Source organism: Pogona vitticeps, chromosome 2 (genome assembly GCF_051106095.1).
Source record: "Pogona vitticeps strain Pit_001003342236 chromosome 2, PviZW2.1, whole genome shotgun sequence".
Classification (NCBI taxonomy): Eukaryota; Metazoa; Chordata; class Lepidosauria; order Squamata; family Agamidae; genus Pogona; species Pogona vitticeps.
The window spans coordinates 274,875,139-274,892,431 of NC_135784.1; the positions used below are offsets into that span (position 1 = coordinate 274,875,139).

General features: G+C 40.6%; 1 protein-coding gene across 1 annotated transcript; it reads right to left on the bottom strand.

Annotated features, from left to right (window-relative positions):
* Window positions 1-1,243: 1,243 nt before the first annotated feature.
* FAM151B (family with sequence similarity 151 member B) lies at window positions 1,244-15,656 on the bottom strand. The gene is made up of 6 exons (XM_020790218.3): window positions 15,512-15,656; window positions 10,334-10,459; window positions 8,444-8,606; window positions 6,114-6,325; window positions 3,843-3,978; window positions 1,244-2,899 (listed from the first exon to the last, which is right to left on the bottom strand). The coding sequence occupies exons 1-6, from the start codon at window positions 15,609-15,611 to the stop codon at window positions 2,752-2,754; spliced, it is 885 nt and encodes a 294-aa protein (XP_020645877.3). The 5' UTR covers window positions 15,612-15,656; the 3' UTR covers window positions 1,244-2,751.
* Window positions 15,657-17,293: the final 1,637 nt, after the last annotated feature.

The window sequence follows — 17,293 nt, forward strand, 5'->3', positions numbered from 1 at the left end:
TTTATCAATTCCAAATGAACTTACTGTGAAACACAATGGCACATATAATTCCCAAGCGGACATCAAAAAATGGGCAACACTAAAATGGCATATGAAATTAAATCATATTCACTTCCAGAAACATTTTGGGAGAGACATGATTCTTCATAATTTGTAAGACTTGACTGGATAGCTCAGTGAGATGGAGCACATAGCTGTGGAGAAACTGATTCTCCACTGTGTGGGAAATTGGAAGTTTGATTCTCCACTGTGTGTTGTAGAAGAAGAGTATGATTTTGGGTAAGCAGCACTGTCATGCCTCATCTTAACTGAGCCCTTCTATTTTGGAGAGGAAGAAGAGGAGGAGACAGTTCAGGAGTTCCATCCTGTCCTGGGGAAATCAAGTGCTTTTCTGAAGAGGAGGTGGCTTAGACCTTTCATCCTGTGTGGAGAGAAGCAAGGACAGAGGAAGCGTCCTCAGACCCCAGCACCTCTTGCTGCTCTCCCGCCAAAGGCCAGGAGAGTTAAGAGAGAGCACTGCCATCGGAGGATAAAGGGGATCCAACCTCTCTCACCCCAAAGCACCGTTGTGGCTAAGAATTGGGAAAAGTAAAAGCAGAGCTAAGCACAGGGACACCTTTAAAGAGTTCTGGTTGCAGATCAAAGGCGTGAGGGAGCTGAGGGGAAGAACTATAAATTTCCCTCTTGAGTCGCTGATAGTAACAAATGTGCCAATTGGTTGTCTGTCCGTGCTCCATTCTTACGCTACCTCTGCACCTTGACTGGGAAGATTCCTTGGCTGCTACCTTGGATTCTGACTGGACCGTCTTGCTATTGGACATCCCCTTGGACTTCCCTGAACGTTGGCACTTGCAAGCTTCACATTCTTCTCAAGTACATGCATGATCTCAGAATGCCCCAAAAGAAAGGAATGGTAAGCCACTTCTCAACATTCTGTACCCACAAAACCCTGGAAAGAGTCACCGTAAGTCACAATAAATCTTGCAGTCTGCTAGATCAGAGGACCTGCAATGACACTTAAAATAAAAGTAGTTTAAATGTGCTACTGAAAGGCTAGCAGTGATGGATAATATAAGAGTTCCAGACCTCCATGAAAAAGACTCTGTCTTACTGTTGTACCTCAGACAGCAAAGAAACCAAAATCTGAAGGTTCTGTATTAGTGTTGTACCTTATAAAGTAACACTGAATTAATTTCCCAAGTATGAATCCTACTACAACGAAAAATGGCATCAACCAACCAAAAAGGGTTATTTATTTGTTTGTTTATTTATTTATTAGATTTCTACCCTGCCCCCCCCAGACAGCGTCTACTCGGGGCAGCTTACAAATATCATAAAATATCATAAAAACATCATGAACATTAAACAATTGAATCAATAATATAGTGTATTCAAAAAGGGGAATGATAGAAAACAAGAAGATAGAATTCAATAATTGACAGAAGGGAAGGCCTGTCTAAAGAGCCAAGTCTTTAAATGGCTCTTAAAAACACCCAGTGAGGGTGCCAGGCAGATCTCTGTTGGAAGGCTCTTCCATAGTCGAGGGGCCACTACCGAGAAGGCCCAGTTTCTTGTTCTTTCTTTCCGGACCTCTCTCGGTGTTAGGCCCCTCAACTGTCCCTCTTGGCTGTGCCAAGTAATTCGGGTAGATTTAGATGGGAGAAGGCAATCTGCCAAATACCGAGGTCCCAAAGCGTTTAGGGCTTTATACATCATCATTAACACTTTGAAGTCAATGCGGAAATGAATGGGCAGCCAAAGTAAGGCAGCCAGAGTGGGAGAGATATGCTGATGTTTTCTCACCCCACTAAGGAGTCTGGCTGCCGCATTCTGCACCATTTGAAGCTTCCGCATCAGTGTCAAAGGTAGCCCCACGTAGAGCGCATTACAGTGGTCTAATCTCGAGATTACAAGCACATGGATGAGAGTGATGAGGAATCCCCCATCAAGGCAGGGTCGCAGCTGGGCAATCCGCCACAGATGGAAATAGGCAGAGCGGGCCACAGACGCCACTGTTATCAGCCGACTTCAGGGACCAAAGGTTTTCCAAAAACAATTTTTAAAAAAATCTTTTAAGTGAAAAAGCCCTAAGAGGGAGAATCCAAAAAATAACATCAGATTAACAACAGCACATGACATATTACACCATGTCATCATTGATTTTACAAAAATAAAGCCAAAATGGAAAAAAAGCCTCTTAATTCCTATGGAAGCAGTAAGGGTGTAGTTCGTTTTTCACACATGGCTTCTCAATTTTGGCTCTATTTTTTGTTGTTGTTCATCTGAGGCTGCATTTACTTAATTTTCAGACCTACTAAGGGCCAAATGATTTTCATTATGTCCTGATGTATAAAACCATAGACTTCAAAGAGGGTGTACTTTCTTTTTCACATACTGTATGTCTTGAAAACAATAAATATAATAATACTTTTTCAATAATTCCACTCTGGTCAAATATTTTCTTTTTTAAAACACATATCTTGGTTTCTAAGTTGTGCCTTTATTGATGCATAAGAGACACTATCCTGGCAAAAATATCCATTCAGATCCCTTTCTCTAAAAGATATCCCAAAACTATTCTTAAGGATCTCCCAACTAACAGAAGCATATTTGGGAGGATCATAGAGGTATTTTCAGTAGGAATAATCAACATTTCATTCTGTTTATAGGAACTGTGTCTTATTTATGGAAAGAGAGCTGGAGCCAAGCCATTATGCTTTCCACTGGCAAATATTATGATGCTGCTGTGATTTACATTCCGATGGCCTTTCTGAATTCAGAATTTTGTGGTTCTAATATATCATAAAAAACTCTACTTTTATCAAAGCTGTCTCTGATGAACAGAAGGTCTTCTACAGAATAATCATCATGTTTTCCTGTCCAAATGGTCAGAGTGTATCTGTAACAAGAATTAACAAAACCGATTTTTAAAAAAGGCTACACACAAGCAATTAAAGGAAGCTAAACAAATAGAATATTGACATTTAAGATTGTTATAGATAATTTGTATTTTCACATGATTAAAAACAACTTGTCAAATGATATGGTGTTGATATACAGGAGAAGAGCAAGCATAATCTACTTGAAAAACTTCACAATTTACAATTTCCCCAATGATGTACTATTTTTTTAAAAGTGTAACCATAAAGCATGGCGGAAGTGAGGGGCTCTAACCTCAACCTCCCAACACTGAGCCAGAAGGCTTAAAAGAGGATTCTAAACATTAGGGAAAGCACATGCTCGAAGCAGAGGGGGTCACCCCAAAATGGCAAGATGAGCCAGCTGCACTTAGTCCATGGTAAGAACTGGGACCTCCCTCTGAATAAACACAGAACTGTACTGTAAAACATTATATAAATAAGCTATATAGATAACTCTCTTTCGTTAAACAAACAAACAAATCATGCAGAATGTGGGGAAAGGAATGCTCAGAGCACACAATGGGCACAAAACCCTTTTACAATGCAAAATAGAAACTACTCGACACCTGCCCTTGCACCAGGGACTCTACATGGATGTAATCATCATATTAACTTATCACTTCATTTTGTACACTAGGGCAGGGGTCCCCAACCCTCAATCCACAGCCTTCACGGGACTGGGCCGTGGAGACAGATCTCCTGCCCCCCCCGCACGCACTCCCCCCATGTATGTGCACCCCATCCATCCACGTGAGCGCACCCTGCCCAGCTACTTTGAAAGAAAATGAATATAGTAAGTTAAAAGTTATTTACAAAATATTTTTGATAGCATCTGTACAGTTTGCATGGTCATGAAAATAGCTTTTAGTACCTGGAAGACTACTGTGCATACGTAACACAACCAAATAGTATTCAAAATACCTGTTGGACTGTTGTAGCAACCACTGCAGTTCAGAAACTGACTGGCGTACCAAAGCAGCTCTTACAGGAAATGTCACTGGCTGAGTGAGATGTTTACATATTGCTTCCATCTCCTGTACTATTTCTGAACTATAGCCTGTAAAAGAAGAAACAATACAGAATTCAATAAATTAATCCTCAAATCTGTGGATCTCTTGATGTGTACGTTACAATAACAAAACACCAGAAAGAATGCTGATGTTGATATTAAACTGATAGTACAATATACTAATTATATTGATAATAATATTTAGTTATACTAAGCGCCCATCCACACTGAATATTTATTCGACCCTCCTTGCACCAATGATACCAGTATCGCATTTCAGTGTCCACTTGATGCTAGGCTGAAACTATGTCAACAGAGTCAAAGAAGGACAAAAACACTAACTTTCCACCTGGCATATTTTTGTTTTATTTTGCTCCAATCTGCTCCAGTGCACAGTCATCATAGGTGGAGCCCATAACTGAGCAGACAGTGCTAATCTTTGCACTTTATGGACGGGTGTCACCTGATGAAGTTAGAGGCATGTTTCTGCTCATCGTTCTCCACACATCAACACCTTCCAGCTGCTCCTGAGTTCTGCTTTTGAATTTTAAAAAATGTTGTAATTTCTTCAAACGTGAAAAATAAAAATAAATAAATAAATAAAGTTTAAAAGGGCTGCAGGGGAAAATGTGAAGGTTTGACAATGGTGGGCTAGTAAAACAGGGAGAGTGGAGGACAGAGGAAAGTGTGGGGGCAGAGAGCAAACAAGATTATCAGCAGTTCTTGCATTCTGCTTAATTTTTTCATATTATCACTTTTACATGATAGCACAAAAGTGAAAACTAAAACTAAAAAAGTTAGAAATATTTGCAGCAAAAATATGAAGATTTGGGATTAGTCTGTGAGTGAAACGGGGTTGGAATGGAAGAGAGAGGAGAGAGAAGACACCAGTTGTTCCTGTGTTCTTTTTTTTCCTCTCATAATCTTTGCACCATTATGCAAAATGTAAATTACAAATAAAATAAAATAAAAATTAGAAGCATTGAAGGAAAAAAGTGAAGGTGTGAGGACACTGGGCGGATAGAAAAAGGAAGGAAGGAAGAAGAAGTTAAATAGGTGGGGAGAGACCAGAGAAGGTAAATAAAAGGGAAAATAATCTGTGATGGGAGTGAAACTTTAAGGACAAGTTCCAAATGTGTTGGCAAGTGGTACTGTACCAGCATACCCTAGGGTATCCCACTACATACCACAACAAATGTGTTCTGCTGTACAAATGTCAATACTGGGATTATTTATTTAAATCTACAACAGACTGACCAGAAAGACCCAGAGGAACCCTAGAATGACCATAGTGTGGATAAGCCTGAAGATTGTTCAGATTTTTTTCCCACAATCAGCAGCCATATGAAGATACAACAAGCAGTGAAAGGAATCAAATGCTGCCACACACTTCTGTGGCTTTTGCCAAACCCAGCCTTCTATTTCTGTGGGTTTCAGAATGCATTCAAAACATTTCTCTAGAGTCAGCCTATCTGGAAAAACTATTTAAAAATAGCTTTCTCAATCTGTGTATGTGCAGGTTTGAGGAAAAATTAGAGAAACCTAAGTTTGCAACCTTGAAATATGCTTTTCAAAATAAATATTAACAGGTGACAACCACTTTAATGTATGGATTAAAAAGAGGCGACAATGAGATATTCTGCATCTGTGCAGTAAGTAATTAATAGTATAAACTTCTCATTTGCTTCAGGCATATGTCTGGGCTACAGAAAAGAGTGTATGATTCAGGCTGAACAGGAAAGTGATGGGCTATTGACCTTAACAAATGCCTGACACATATCAAACGTCCATCTCTCTACCCTATCTCTCACAACTATTTCCCTGACTCTTGTTATAAGATCTTTCACTGTAATGAAGGAAACAGATTCATTACATTTTTTTTCTTTTTGTGCACACAGAGCAGCAGAGTCCTTCATTTTAATTAGTCATGAAGCCACAGTGGGAGAAGCATCAGAGTGCCAATACTTGAAAAGCACATATGAACAGGACAGATCAAGTACAGGGAACAGATTAGCTTTTGAAAGGAAATGAGGTGAATGTGTAACCATCTGACATGGGTTTCCTGGAACACATAGTATTAAGAAGATGAATTGCATAATACTGCATCTGATAGAACAGTAATGAGTGAAGATGAGTAAAATATTTTCTGAGATTAGATTCAAATATTCATCAATAAGTCTTACCTTTATTGCATTTTAAACTAATCCATCTAGTTGTCCATCCCAACGATAAGGTTGCATCTGGAAAAAATGATGTCACTGTGTCTAGAAACCCCTTTGGCTCTACTACACAGTCACTTCCATTTGGTCCAGGAAGAATATCTGCATTAATCCAAACAGGTTGCCTGAGTTTTATATTTCCAAGAAGTCCCACTGATGCTTGCACAGCTGCCAGGCTATAAGCATAGGACAACACAGTTTAAATACAGACATATGGAGGGGAATGCAATACATTTTATATTATCCATCCAAACATTAGGTGTAGAGAATCCATTTATTCTCAGATGCTCTTGAACTATACCACCTGTCTCCTCTCATTATAAGCCATGTTGGCTCTAGTGATGGTGATTCAATTCCAACATCATCAGAGAGGGTCAACACTTCCCATGATAGAAAATATATAGAATATATAGACTAGACTATATGGTTAGAACCAGCTTATGTAATGCAAATTTAAAGGCAGATTCTAAAGACTCTCAAATAGCTGAACTTTTGATTCACCCAAATTAACACTAACACACAGAATGTAAAATAAACTATATGGAAATATCATGTATCTGATTAAAAGAATAATAGAATTATACTTTATGGTTCATACTCTTGTGAGGCCAGAGACCTGGGACAAGAGGTCCTCTTGGGAGTGCCGTCTCTCCCCAAGGGGTCTAGAGGGATGCAGACCACCCCATCACCAACCCCACCTAAAGTAGTACACCAGGGTTTAGATACCCGGGAGCTGGAGGACAGTCTGAGGAGATCAAGACTGGTACATCAAGGCGTAGATACCTGGGATTTGGAAGTAGACATGCAGGGGTTAAATGTGGCAACTCAAGCAGAACCCATTTTGGCGGGAAAGGAGGGGCATGGACGGTTGATGGTGGAGGCGGGAGCAGGGGATATAAATGTAGACCGGGATAAAATACCGGGGGGGGTTGGAAATTCATATGGCTTGAAGACCCGTGGACGGGACAGTGGGACCGGGTAAAGGTTCCCAAACAGGAGGCTGATTACAGATGCCGCAAGGGATTGCCCCAGTGCCCATCCTACTGGGGGGAATCCGAAGCCCGTGAGCGGAGGTGACGTCTGAAGGAGGAAAAGGAGGCGGTGGCGAGGGAGGCCAAGAAGCGCCGGGCATGGCATTTGGAAGAGCTCCGGAAGATGGGGTGCTACCCAGACCGTGGGATATCCATGAAGGAGAGGGATCCCCACTATGGGGATGGTCGGGGGATGAAGAAACCCTCCCATTACTGATACCTGAGGGAACTGAGGCAGAAGCCCAAGAGTCTGAACAGATTTTGGTGGGACCTTGGGAGTTTAAGTCGTTAAATCTCTTGCAAGACCCGTTAATCTCGCAAGAGAGGGTCTCTACAAAGCCTATTGATGATGTTTTATGGTTTCCTGAATAAATAAATAGAAACATGTTTGATTCAAAAATGGCTCATGATTTATTTCAAGATATAGAGGTCCAAACATCTGAACCCTCACAACTCTCTTTATGTATTCAGTACAGCTACGTCTTTTGTGTTCTAGAGCAGGAGTCCCCAAACCCCAGTCCGCAGCCTGGTGTCAGATCTCCCACTCCCCTGCACAGCCCCTTTGTGCATGCACACAAGTGTGTGCGTGTGTGGCCCCCTGAGTGCTCACTGGAAGGACAGATCCTGAAGCTGAGGCTCCAGTACTTTGGCCATCTCATGAGAAGAGAAGACTCCTTGGAAAAGACCTTGATGTTAGGAAAGTGTGACGGCAAGAGGAGAAGGGGATGACAAGAGGACGAGATGGCTGGACAATGTCTGAGAAGCAACCAACATGAATTTGACACAACTACGGGAGGCAGTGGAAGATGGGAGGGCCTGGCATGCTCTGGTCCATGGGGTCACGAAGAGTCGGACACGACTAAACGACGAAGAGTTAATTGCTGTATTTCATTTATTTGCACAGTATTAATTTCCTTCCTTATTAGGATAAAATATTTGCAGTGGCCAGAATCCTACTGCATGTTTAACACCAGCAAAACTCATCTGACTGGGGTGTGATAGGAAATGCCAGCTTCTTAATTTGTCACAATTCATTCCTGAACGTTATACCAATAGAGTTATGCCACAGGGCGTAAGTAGCAGCATCTCAGTAAGTGTTGCTAAAATACAACTAAAGACTATATAACAGAACTGCACCTGGAATACAATCATAAGCATAACCCAGAAATAAGGCCCAAGAAATTTAATAGAACGTATATCTATGTTTGTAATTCCAACTTTAGTCTTGGATATTAATAGTCTATTTCCAGTTTTCCCAGGTACCTTTTAAAGTCAAGTTTGATGCCTTTGTTAGTGTTTTTAATTTCATTTAGCCACTCCTTCAAAGTGTTATCACTTCTTGTTTCTGGTGGATGAGCCATGATTGGTTCACCGCTCCCTCCTCCTTCACAAAGAAGGACATCTGCTTCTATCATGTGAGCAGCACCTGTTTACAAAAACAAGAAAAACAATCTTAGGACACCCTAAAGGCAATCTGATACTCTTTTCTATCATCAAGGTATTTTAAGAACTAATTTAATCCAGTGGAGAGAGATCATTCAACTACTTATTTTTCAAAATATTTTCCCCCTTTACTGAACAGGACTGCTTTATTACTTTGAGAAATGCTTCAGCTCTCTGTAGATTTCATACACAAGTCAACCCACTGCCTGAGCAACATTGCTTGTTCAAATGGAAATGGAGCTACATAGCTTAAATGTGAACTGCAATTTGTTAGAGTTTTTTTTTTTGCTTTAAAAAGCAACAAACTGTTGAGAATTTGCCAGTTTCTTGCATTTTAATGCTAATTCTATTCCTCCCTTTGCTCAACGCTTTGCATAAATTACTTGATTCATTTCTTATCTGTTTGTGTTTTAAAACCACACAAGGGAAATGTTTGTGATGAGGAGTGCCTGCCCTACACTAAAAGGATGTCCCAGTATCCTCTTACACTGAATGCAATTTCTTTCTGATTTCAAATTATTCTTCTTTCCCTCCAGTAGCCCTGCTCCCTGACTTACACTTATTTGGAGGCCCTCACCTTCTGGAGAGACTTGTAGGGGGTGAGAGCAACTCCAAAGGGAAAGGAGAAGAGACAGCACTTTGTTCCCATGAACTTTTTTCATTTAACTTATCTCGAGCCATTCTTTCACAGTCTTTGTTTGTAATTAGAATGCATGAATTAAAGGGTCTTCAGACTTTTTAGTGTGAGGGCCACATCATATATGTTCGACATTTTTGAGGGTGAAGGAAGACACACACATACGCACTCCCACCCACCTGCCCGCACTCCCACACGCACGCACACCAGACCAGATAAAAAGGTGGGCCAGATGTGGCCCGTGGGCCGCAGTTTGGAGACGCCTGAATTAGAGCATTAAAACAGCTGTCACTTTAAAACAGAAGACTGGGTTAATGGATGGATACATCAATTGTACAGAATTTGATTTGAAGACAAGGAACATGCTGGCTATATACTGGAATAACTACAACATATGCATTCTGGAGATTCAAATAACTTTCTCCCATCTTCAGGCTCTTTACTACATAGGCATAGATTAGGACATATTTATGCCTAATGCAGCATGGTTGGCTCTGAACATTTGGCTTCCTGAGTCAGAGACGCTAGGTCCACCACTCTCTCTATTCTTGAACTCTCTCCATAGAGGTACAATGTGCCTTTCATGTAACTGAAAGCATATCGTACAATGATAATTTTCAGTTTTAGCTCCAAGTATAAGGACAATAAATGCATTTTTGTTGTGACATGGCTACTGGAAAAATGAGCATCTTTATTATTAAATTACTGGATTCCCAATGTGGTGTAGTAGATAGAGTGAAGGCCTAGGATTCCAGAGAACTAGTTTAAATCCCTGTTCAGCCACAGAAACTCACTTGGGTAGTGGAACTAGTAAAACCACTCCTTAAATATCTAATTTACCTTGAAAACCCCATTAGGGTCATTATATATCCGTTCCAACTAGATGGCACAGAACACACAAACACAGACTTTATTACATTACTGCAATTCCAAAATTTCTCCCTCAACTCACTAAAAGCAACCATACTGTAATGCAATTGGCCTCAGAACTGTTGTGCACATGCTTCTATTATATCATGAAATTAAAATTAAAACATCATAATGTGCAGATATATAATCCAGGAGAGACTTACTCTTTATTGCTTCTGCCATTTGTATCTTACTATTTGCTCTATGATACCAGATGATTTCAGCTCCATCTCTTGTTTTAATTTGCTTAGCATTCAAAAAATAATCCAGTATATTTTCACCCCAAGACCCTGTAGGTTAAGAAGACTTTAATTGTTATAAAGGAAACCTGACAATAGCTTACTAAACCAACTTTACACATGTTGTTACTTCTGTCACTAGAGAACACAAATATACTGAAATAGAAACAACTCTTCTAACATCAGAATAGGAATTTAAAAGACCAGTATTAACAACATGGCAATGCTATGGAACCTCTACTTTAATAGTTCCTGTGGCACCAATTATAAACATTCTGATCAATCTGTTAAATCCATAAGGTGGTAATTCTGTGCTGAAACTGTATCATTTCCAACTTGACATAAGTGTCGACATACCTGGAAGAAAAAAAATCAGCAGCAGTCTATCAACAGAAATTTAGATGTCAAGAATGTCCCTAGCTCACCTTTTCCCCAGATATGCTAATCTTATATGTCAGAAGGTACCTATTTTCAGAGGGCCATTTCATCATATGATCCCTTGTCTCCAGAAAGAACTGTACAATCCAGATAACAGAGTTTTATTTCTGTAAAATTAGTTGGAATTTGTTACTTATAAATTGTTGTTGTAGTTTAGTAATTAAGTCGTGTCCGACTCTTTGTGACCCCATGGACCAGAGCACGCCAGGCCCTCTTCCACTGCCTCCTGGAGTTTGGTCAAATTCATGTTGGTAGCTTCGATGACACTGTTTATCTATCTCGTCCTCTGTTGTCCCCTTCTCCTCTTGCCCTCACACTTTCCCAACATCAGGGTCTTTTCCAGGGAGTTACAAATAGAGATATGCAAATCTGTGCCTTAGGACTACAACTCTCAGAATTCCCCAGGCATGACAGCCAGAGGCCATGCTGTTTGGAGAATTCTGGGAACTGTCATCAAAAGCAAATCTTGTCATAAGTAACATGTTCCATTAAATGCAACAAATGTGCTTTAGTTCAGACTAACACTGGATCACACACAATTATCTAACTAATAGTTCCTTCATTTGTTAAAATTAATACTACCTACACTTCTTGCTTCCTGCAGAGCAGAAGGCTTTGTTTAGTTTTTTTTTTCAAGAGGACCAAGTATTTGGAGGAGGTAATAGGAAACACATTTTTAGTCAAAAAGTTGAAGCTGTGCAAGCTGTTACTTTAATGTTTACAAAGGATTGGATTGTCTTTGCCAAAAGTTGCACTTTTGTGGCATGAATATAGTTTTTTCCAGGACATAAAATATGATAACCTGTTACAGGTAAATGTGATTTTCTTCCTTGGCAGGCCATCTAGTACAATTATGAACATTGTATTAAACATAGTTGTGCAAGTGCCAAAGCTACCTACTGAACAGTATAGGTAATAGTATCTATGACAAGTGACCTACCTTAATATCTTCATACAAAATTTATATTTTCTGGTAGGTGTTGCACTTCGCAATCTTGGTTTTATTGTGTAAGTATCTTATTGTTGTGAAGCACTTTAATTTTCATTTTTTGGGTGGAAAGAGAACATGATAAAAGCTTTTAAAATATATGTGCCATTTTGCTGTGGATTATTAAAATAGTATTTGTTTGTTTGTTTGTCTGATTGATTGATTTCCAGGTGATCTTTCTCCTGGTGGACTCAAGATGGCTCACACTGATGAAAACAAGTTATGTCCCACATTCAATCCCTTATATTTCCTGGATCTAAAAAATCCCAAGGACTGGTCTTTTGTTGCCCTTTGTCTGGAAAGCTAATGCCAAACAGCACTGTGCTAAATAGGCAAACAATATAAATGGCACTTCTGTGTTCCAGGTCATTTGTCTGAACCATGTCTCACATTTTAAACACAAAATTGAAATCCAAATGCCAAATCACAGGCATAAAAAGGAGCAATTTCAAGCTTACAGTGCACCACAGGTGTAGGCCACACTGTTCAACTACAGTTCTGACTTAAGTGTGGGAAAAGGTTTAACTCAAACTACTGAGATTTTGTGGTGTTTACAATGTATTATAAACCTCTTATTGAAAAGGGAGGTGTCCTAAAGCAAAAGCAGCTTTTACTTTTGGGGAGGCTGTCAAACAGGATATTTAGGTGCTGTACATGAAGTTTGCCTCTACATGCATACAAATACCTCATTCTAGTGAAAACAACAACAACAACAACAACATTTTAAAACATTTTTTATTAATTTTCCAATCTATCTACATTGTTTGTGCTTGTCAAACATCGTGTTACATACTTGCTTGCAATTATTTGTTTTTTACATCTCAGTGTCTTCCCGATTATCCCCCCAAATTCCAACCATCTTTCAAACCATTCATATACAGATTTTAGTATATAATTACTATCATAATATTACTCTCATATTATATAAAGTTCTCAGGATCTTCTATAACATTCTTATTGAAAGTGGTTCCAGATCCATGACCCAGCTTTATATCTAATTTAGTTTGCCTAAAAAAAAAAATCACCATATTACATCTTTACCCTGATTCGGGCTCCCTTATTTCAATTTAGTTCTCCTTTTAATATATAGAATATACCCTTTTACAGATCCAGATGATAAATATAAACATATTTCCAATATTAAGGGGCCCTTCCTTGTTTTCCCTTTTTTCATCTTTCTAGGTAATTCCCTCTCTGATTCCTCTTTTTTCATTCCCTGCTATATCTCTAAACATTCTGTCATCTTTCATGTCCTCTGAAACCATTTAGTAGTTCTGATTTATGTCCACTGACTCCTTTTGTACTTGGTCTGTCTTCAATGAGTCTTCCAGGCTTTTTTTGGTTAATTTTGCTGTTTTTTTCCCTTTGTCTTCCCCTGGTACTCTCCTCTGGTCCAAGACTGATGTTTCTCTTAGGTTAACTTTCTCAAGCTGCTGCTTGGTTTGGCATACATCATCTGTGATGCTCCCATTTCCTTCCTTGTTGTTTCCTGTTGCTTGTGGACTATAGTCCTTCTGATGTTGATGATTTTGCCTCTTGATAATGAGATCGCACGGTCATTAATATTTTTTGAAGCATAGATTTTATTTCATTTCAAAATTGTCCTTGTTGTGCCATTCTGTTTCTGCTGCCTAGATGCTTATAAACAGATATTCCAAATTTCCAGAATCATTTCAAGAGTTCCGCTTTGGCTATGTAAAGTTGAACCAAATTTAACCCAAGGAACAGTTTTCGAAAAGTCCACTTTAGGGTTAATTCCAACCAGAAGCTCACGAGGAAATAAACAGTTTTTCAGACTTAAGCAACAACAGTATATTCAAGGTCACATCTTCTGGGAATCATTCCAAATGCTCTGGATAGTCAAAACAATGTCCGCACTTAATTTGCAGGAAGGTCTCTTAAGCTTATAACGCCAGGTTGTAAATATTCTTAAAGTATAATTTAAAAAAGTTACTTTCTTCAGCTGTCCCTCTCACCAGATTTTCTGCCACTTTAAAGTTACTCAGATAAGATAGCAATTCTTTTTTTCCATATGTAGGGGTACATAGGCAATTAGTTGTAAAAAGATTCTCACCCAATGGAAAAACAGCGATGCCAGGTGCTGTTCCTTGCTTCTCTCAGCCGACTGCCAGCGACTTGGAAGCTCGCCGAAGCTGTTTATTTCTGCCCGTTGGCTGATTAGGGAGTTTCCTGGATCGAACCGGGGTGGCCGCCGCCCCCCGTGATCAACAGGCTTTCTCCCCCAGTTCACCACCCCTCCAGGGTGGTTCCGACACCCTACGGTGTCCCAAAACAGGTCAGAATTCAGCCCAGGGGACAGAGCTCTGCCCTCCTGCTGCTGTCTCGTCGCGACGTCAAGCCGGAAGTCCTCAGATATAAACTACTTCTTCAGACACAAGGAACACAATTTTTCTCAGAATCTTCTTCCTGAGCAGGGGAAAAAACCCTTTTCTCTAAACATGTGACAAATGTCAGTGATCAACCACACATCATGTAACAGCCCTTTTATCAAACTAAGCAAATGATTTAAGAGGCAGGGTGCATTTATTTCTGAATACAATCTATTTCTTTGTGTCAGTGGTATGTTTCAAGATTTTGGTGGCAGGTTTTGGTTACAAAAATCCTATACTGTACACTGTTCTCCTGTTCCAAAAGGAAAATGGCCCTTTCAGTATATCTGCAGTCCTCACCCCATAGTGTTTCGATGTATATAAACCTGCGCCTAAACATTTCCTTCCATGTATCCAAGGAAGCAGTTTGCAATTCACAAAAGCAGTCTTGAAGATGCCATGATACTTTTGTTTTTATTTTTGTTTCATTTTGATTAGATTTTTGTCATTATCTGCTACTCAGCTCAGCTGTCATTTATGGAGGATAGCTCTATGCACACACCATTCTAGCAGAAATGCCTGAGGCAAGGGCCCAGGCAGAGTGGGAAGAGGACACAATATGCAGGTAAAGAGAAGAAATAATCATTTTTAAGAAGCGCGCTGTGATTGGCCGGCTGCCTTCCCTCAGAAACATATTGACATCCCAACAAAAACACTGGCTAGCTTTTATATGTGGAAAGGGGAAGCGGCCACTGGTTGCTTCTTCCAGTTGCCTTTGGTACTCCGCTCTTTCCTTTTCGCCCCTGACACGATGCAAAGCTCGGCAGTTCACACAACTCTTCCCTTCCGCCTTGCAAAACGTGGGCCAGGCGTTTTTTGCTTTTGTTTCCTTGTCGTGTCGAAGAAAACCCCCCATGTTACTCGTGCGCTCGCGTTTGCGGGAGAGGCAAGGACGTGACCGTAAACCTGAATCGTTCTTTCGAGGAACCGAAACGGTCCCATTCGTCGGTCCAAATTAAAAGTTATTCCGTCGTTACTTTGGTATTTGTGGACGCTCTCCCCGACTAACGAGCTAAATGAAAACGGGCAGAAGGAATTCACTGCCTGGTTCACGTTTCCATTAAAAACCGGCCTATAGGCACAGCGTCCGTCCCCTTTGCGAAGAACCGAGCGAGAGGGAGGCAGACGAACTCCCTCCCCCCCCCCCGCCCAGCGTATCCGATCTGCTCCACCTGCGTCCGGGCACCCGAGGCGGAGAACGACGTTTCCTGGCGCCAATCAAGAGACCCTCTCTCGCGCCCGCGCGCGCCCTCCCTATCCGCGCGCTTTTTTTGTTTGTTGTTTTACCCGTCGGGCCCCCTTCCATGTCCCCGCCGATGAGCAAGGAACGCCTGCCGCCAGCTTGTCCGGGCCTTCCGAGCGCTCCCAGAGGCCGCCTCGGTGCCATCCACGCGCTCTAAACATGAACGCAGCAGCCGGTATCCTTCCGCCTAGTGGAGAGGATGGGAAGGAGTTCCTTGAACTCTCCGGGGCTTCCCGGAGCGTGAACCTGCCCCTGCAAAATTGGGCCACGGCGGTTTTTTTGGGAAAACTTCTGACACACACACACACACACGCACACCGTGCCCGCCTCGAAGGTCCCAAGGCTCTTAGTATCTTTTCAATTGTTGGGGGCCACAGAAGGAGAGGAGCCTTTAATTTCTGAAAAATCATCCCGGTCGATTTCAGCCCTAGTGTTTACTGGTTTCTAGAATGGAAGTTGTCAGAAATTAAGAAAATGTCAGGCTGTGTAAGGACTTGCACTGAAGAACCTGGCTAGATAAGTTATGGGCCACTCCATTCGTGGAAAAACTCACACATAAATCGAGAGAAACAAGAGGTATTAAAAAAATTAACAAATTCACTTTAGTATGGTATCCCTTCATATTCGTTACATTAACAAGACCTGCTCAACTCAGTGATTCCATCCCACCTCTACAATTCTACGACTCTATAATTCATTTGATAGCTCACTGGAGAGACTTGTCAAATTTCAGAGGGAACTATTTTGATATTGTCACAAGAACTATTAAGACATAATCTGGAAGACATGAGAATTAACAAAGAAAAAGACAACCTCATGTGAATCTTTAATATAGGAATATTGATTGTCTTGTCTTTACAGCTTATACCAGATTACAGAAATCATTACGAATACAGTGATCAGTATGCCATGCCATTCATTTTATAGTTCAATGTGAACTTTTCTTGTTTATTTCAAATATTTTTACCTTGCCTTTCTCCTAAAAAAAGGAAGCTCACACCATTAAAACACAATAGTAAAAACTAATAACAGTAAATTCAAATATTAAAGAATTACTGTAAAACATTCAAATTAAAAATGTTAAAACATTATGAAAAACAAATTTAGAAGCAACAAAATATATGCCACCCCATTTATTGCATCCCAGACAGTCAGTCACTAAACAAAAGCCTGCCTGTAGAAAAAGGTCTTTGTCTGTTCGCCGAAGGACAGAAAAGATGGGGCCAGCCTGATCTCCCATGTGAGAGAGGTCCAGTCTGGGAGCAGCAACAGAGAAGGCCCTCTCCCATATCCACACCAAGCACATCTACGAGGGTGGTGGACTGAGAGAAAGGCCTCTACTGATTATCATAAGACCTGGGCAAGCTCATAGAGGGAGATACAGTTCTTGAAATTGAATCATGGAATACTGTACAATAACTGAGTTGGAAGGAGCCGAGTCCAACCTCCTGCTCAATGCAGGAATCAAAATCAAAGCAGATCTGACAGATGTTTGTACAACTTTCTCTTGAACACCTCTAGTGCTGGAGCACTCACTACCTCCCAAGTTAAGTGGTTCCATTGTTGTACTACTCTAACAGTTAAGACATTTTTCCTGATACTCAGCCTAAATCTGTAGCTTGCACCCATTATTATGTGTCCTGCATTCTGGGATGACTGAGAACATATCTTGTCCCTCCTCCGTATGACTACCTTTCAAGAATTTGAAAAATGCAATTGTATCTCCCTTCAGTCTTCTTTTTTCAAGGATAAAGGTGCCAAGTTCTTTCAGTCTTTCCTCACATGGCTTGTTTTCCAGTCCTCTGATCTCCTTTTTGCCCTCCTTT

Bases quoted from the DNA above. Each gene is read 5' to 3' on its own strand.
- FAM151B (XM_020790218.3), bottom strand. From the start codon at position 15,611: ATGGCACCGAGGCGGCCTCTGGGAGCGCTCGGAAGGCCCGGACAAGCT. The intron at 8,607-10,333 runs GTAAGTCTCTCC...TTTTGTAAACAG, and splicing joins AATGGCAGAAGCAATAAAGA to GTGCTGCTCACATGATAGAA. The intron at 2,900-3,842 runs GTATTTTGAATA...TTCTTGTTACAG, and splicing joins TTGCTACAACAGTCCAACAG to ATACACTCTGACCATTTGGA.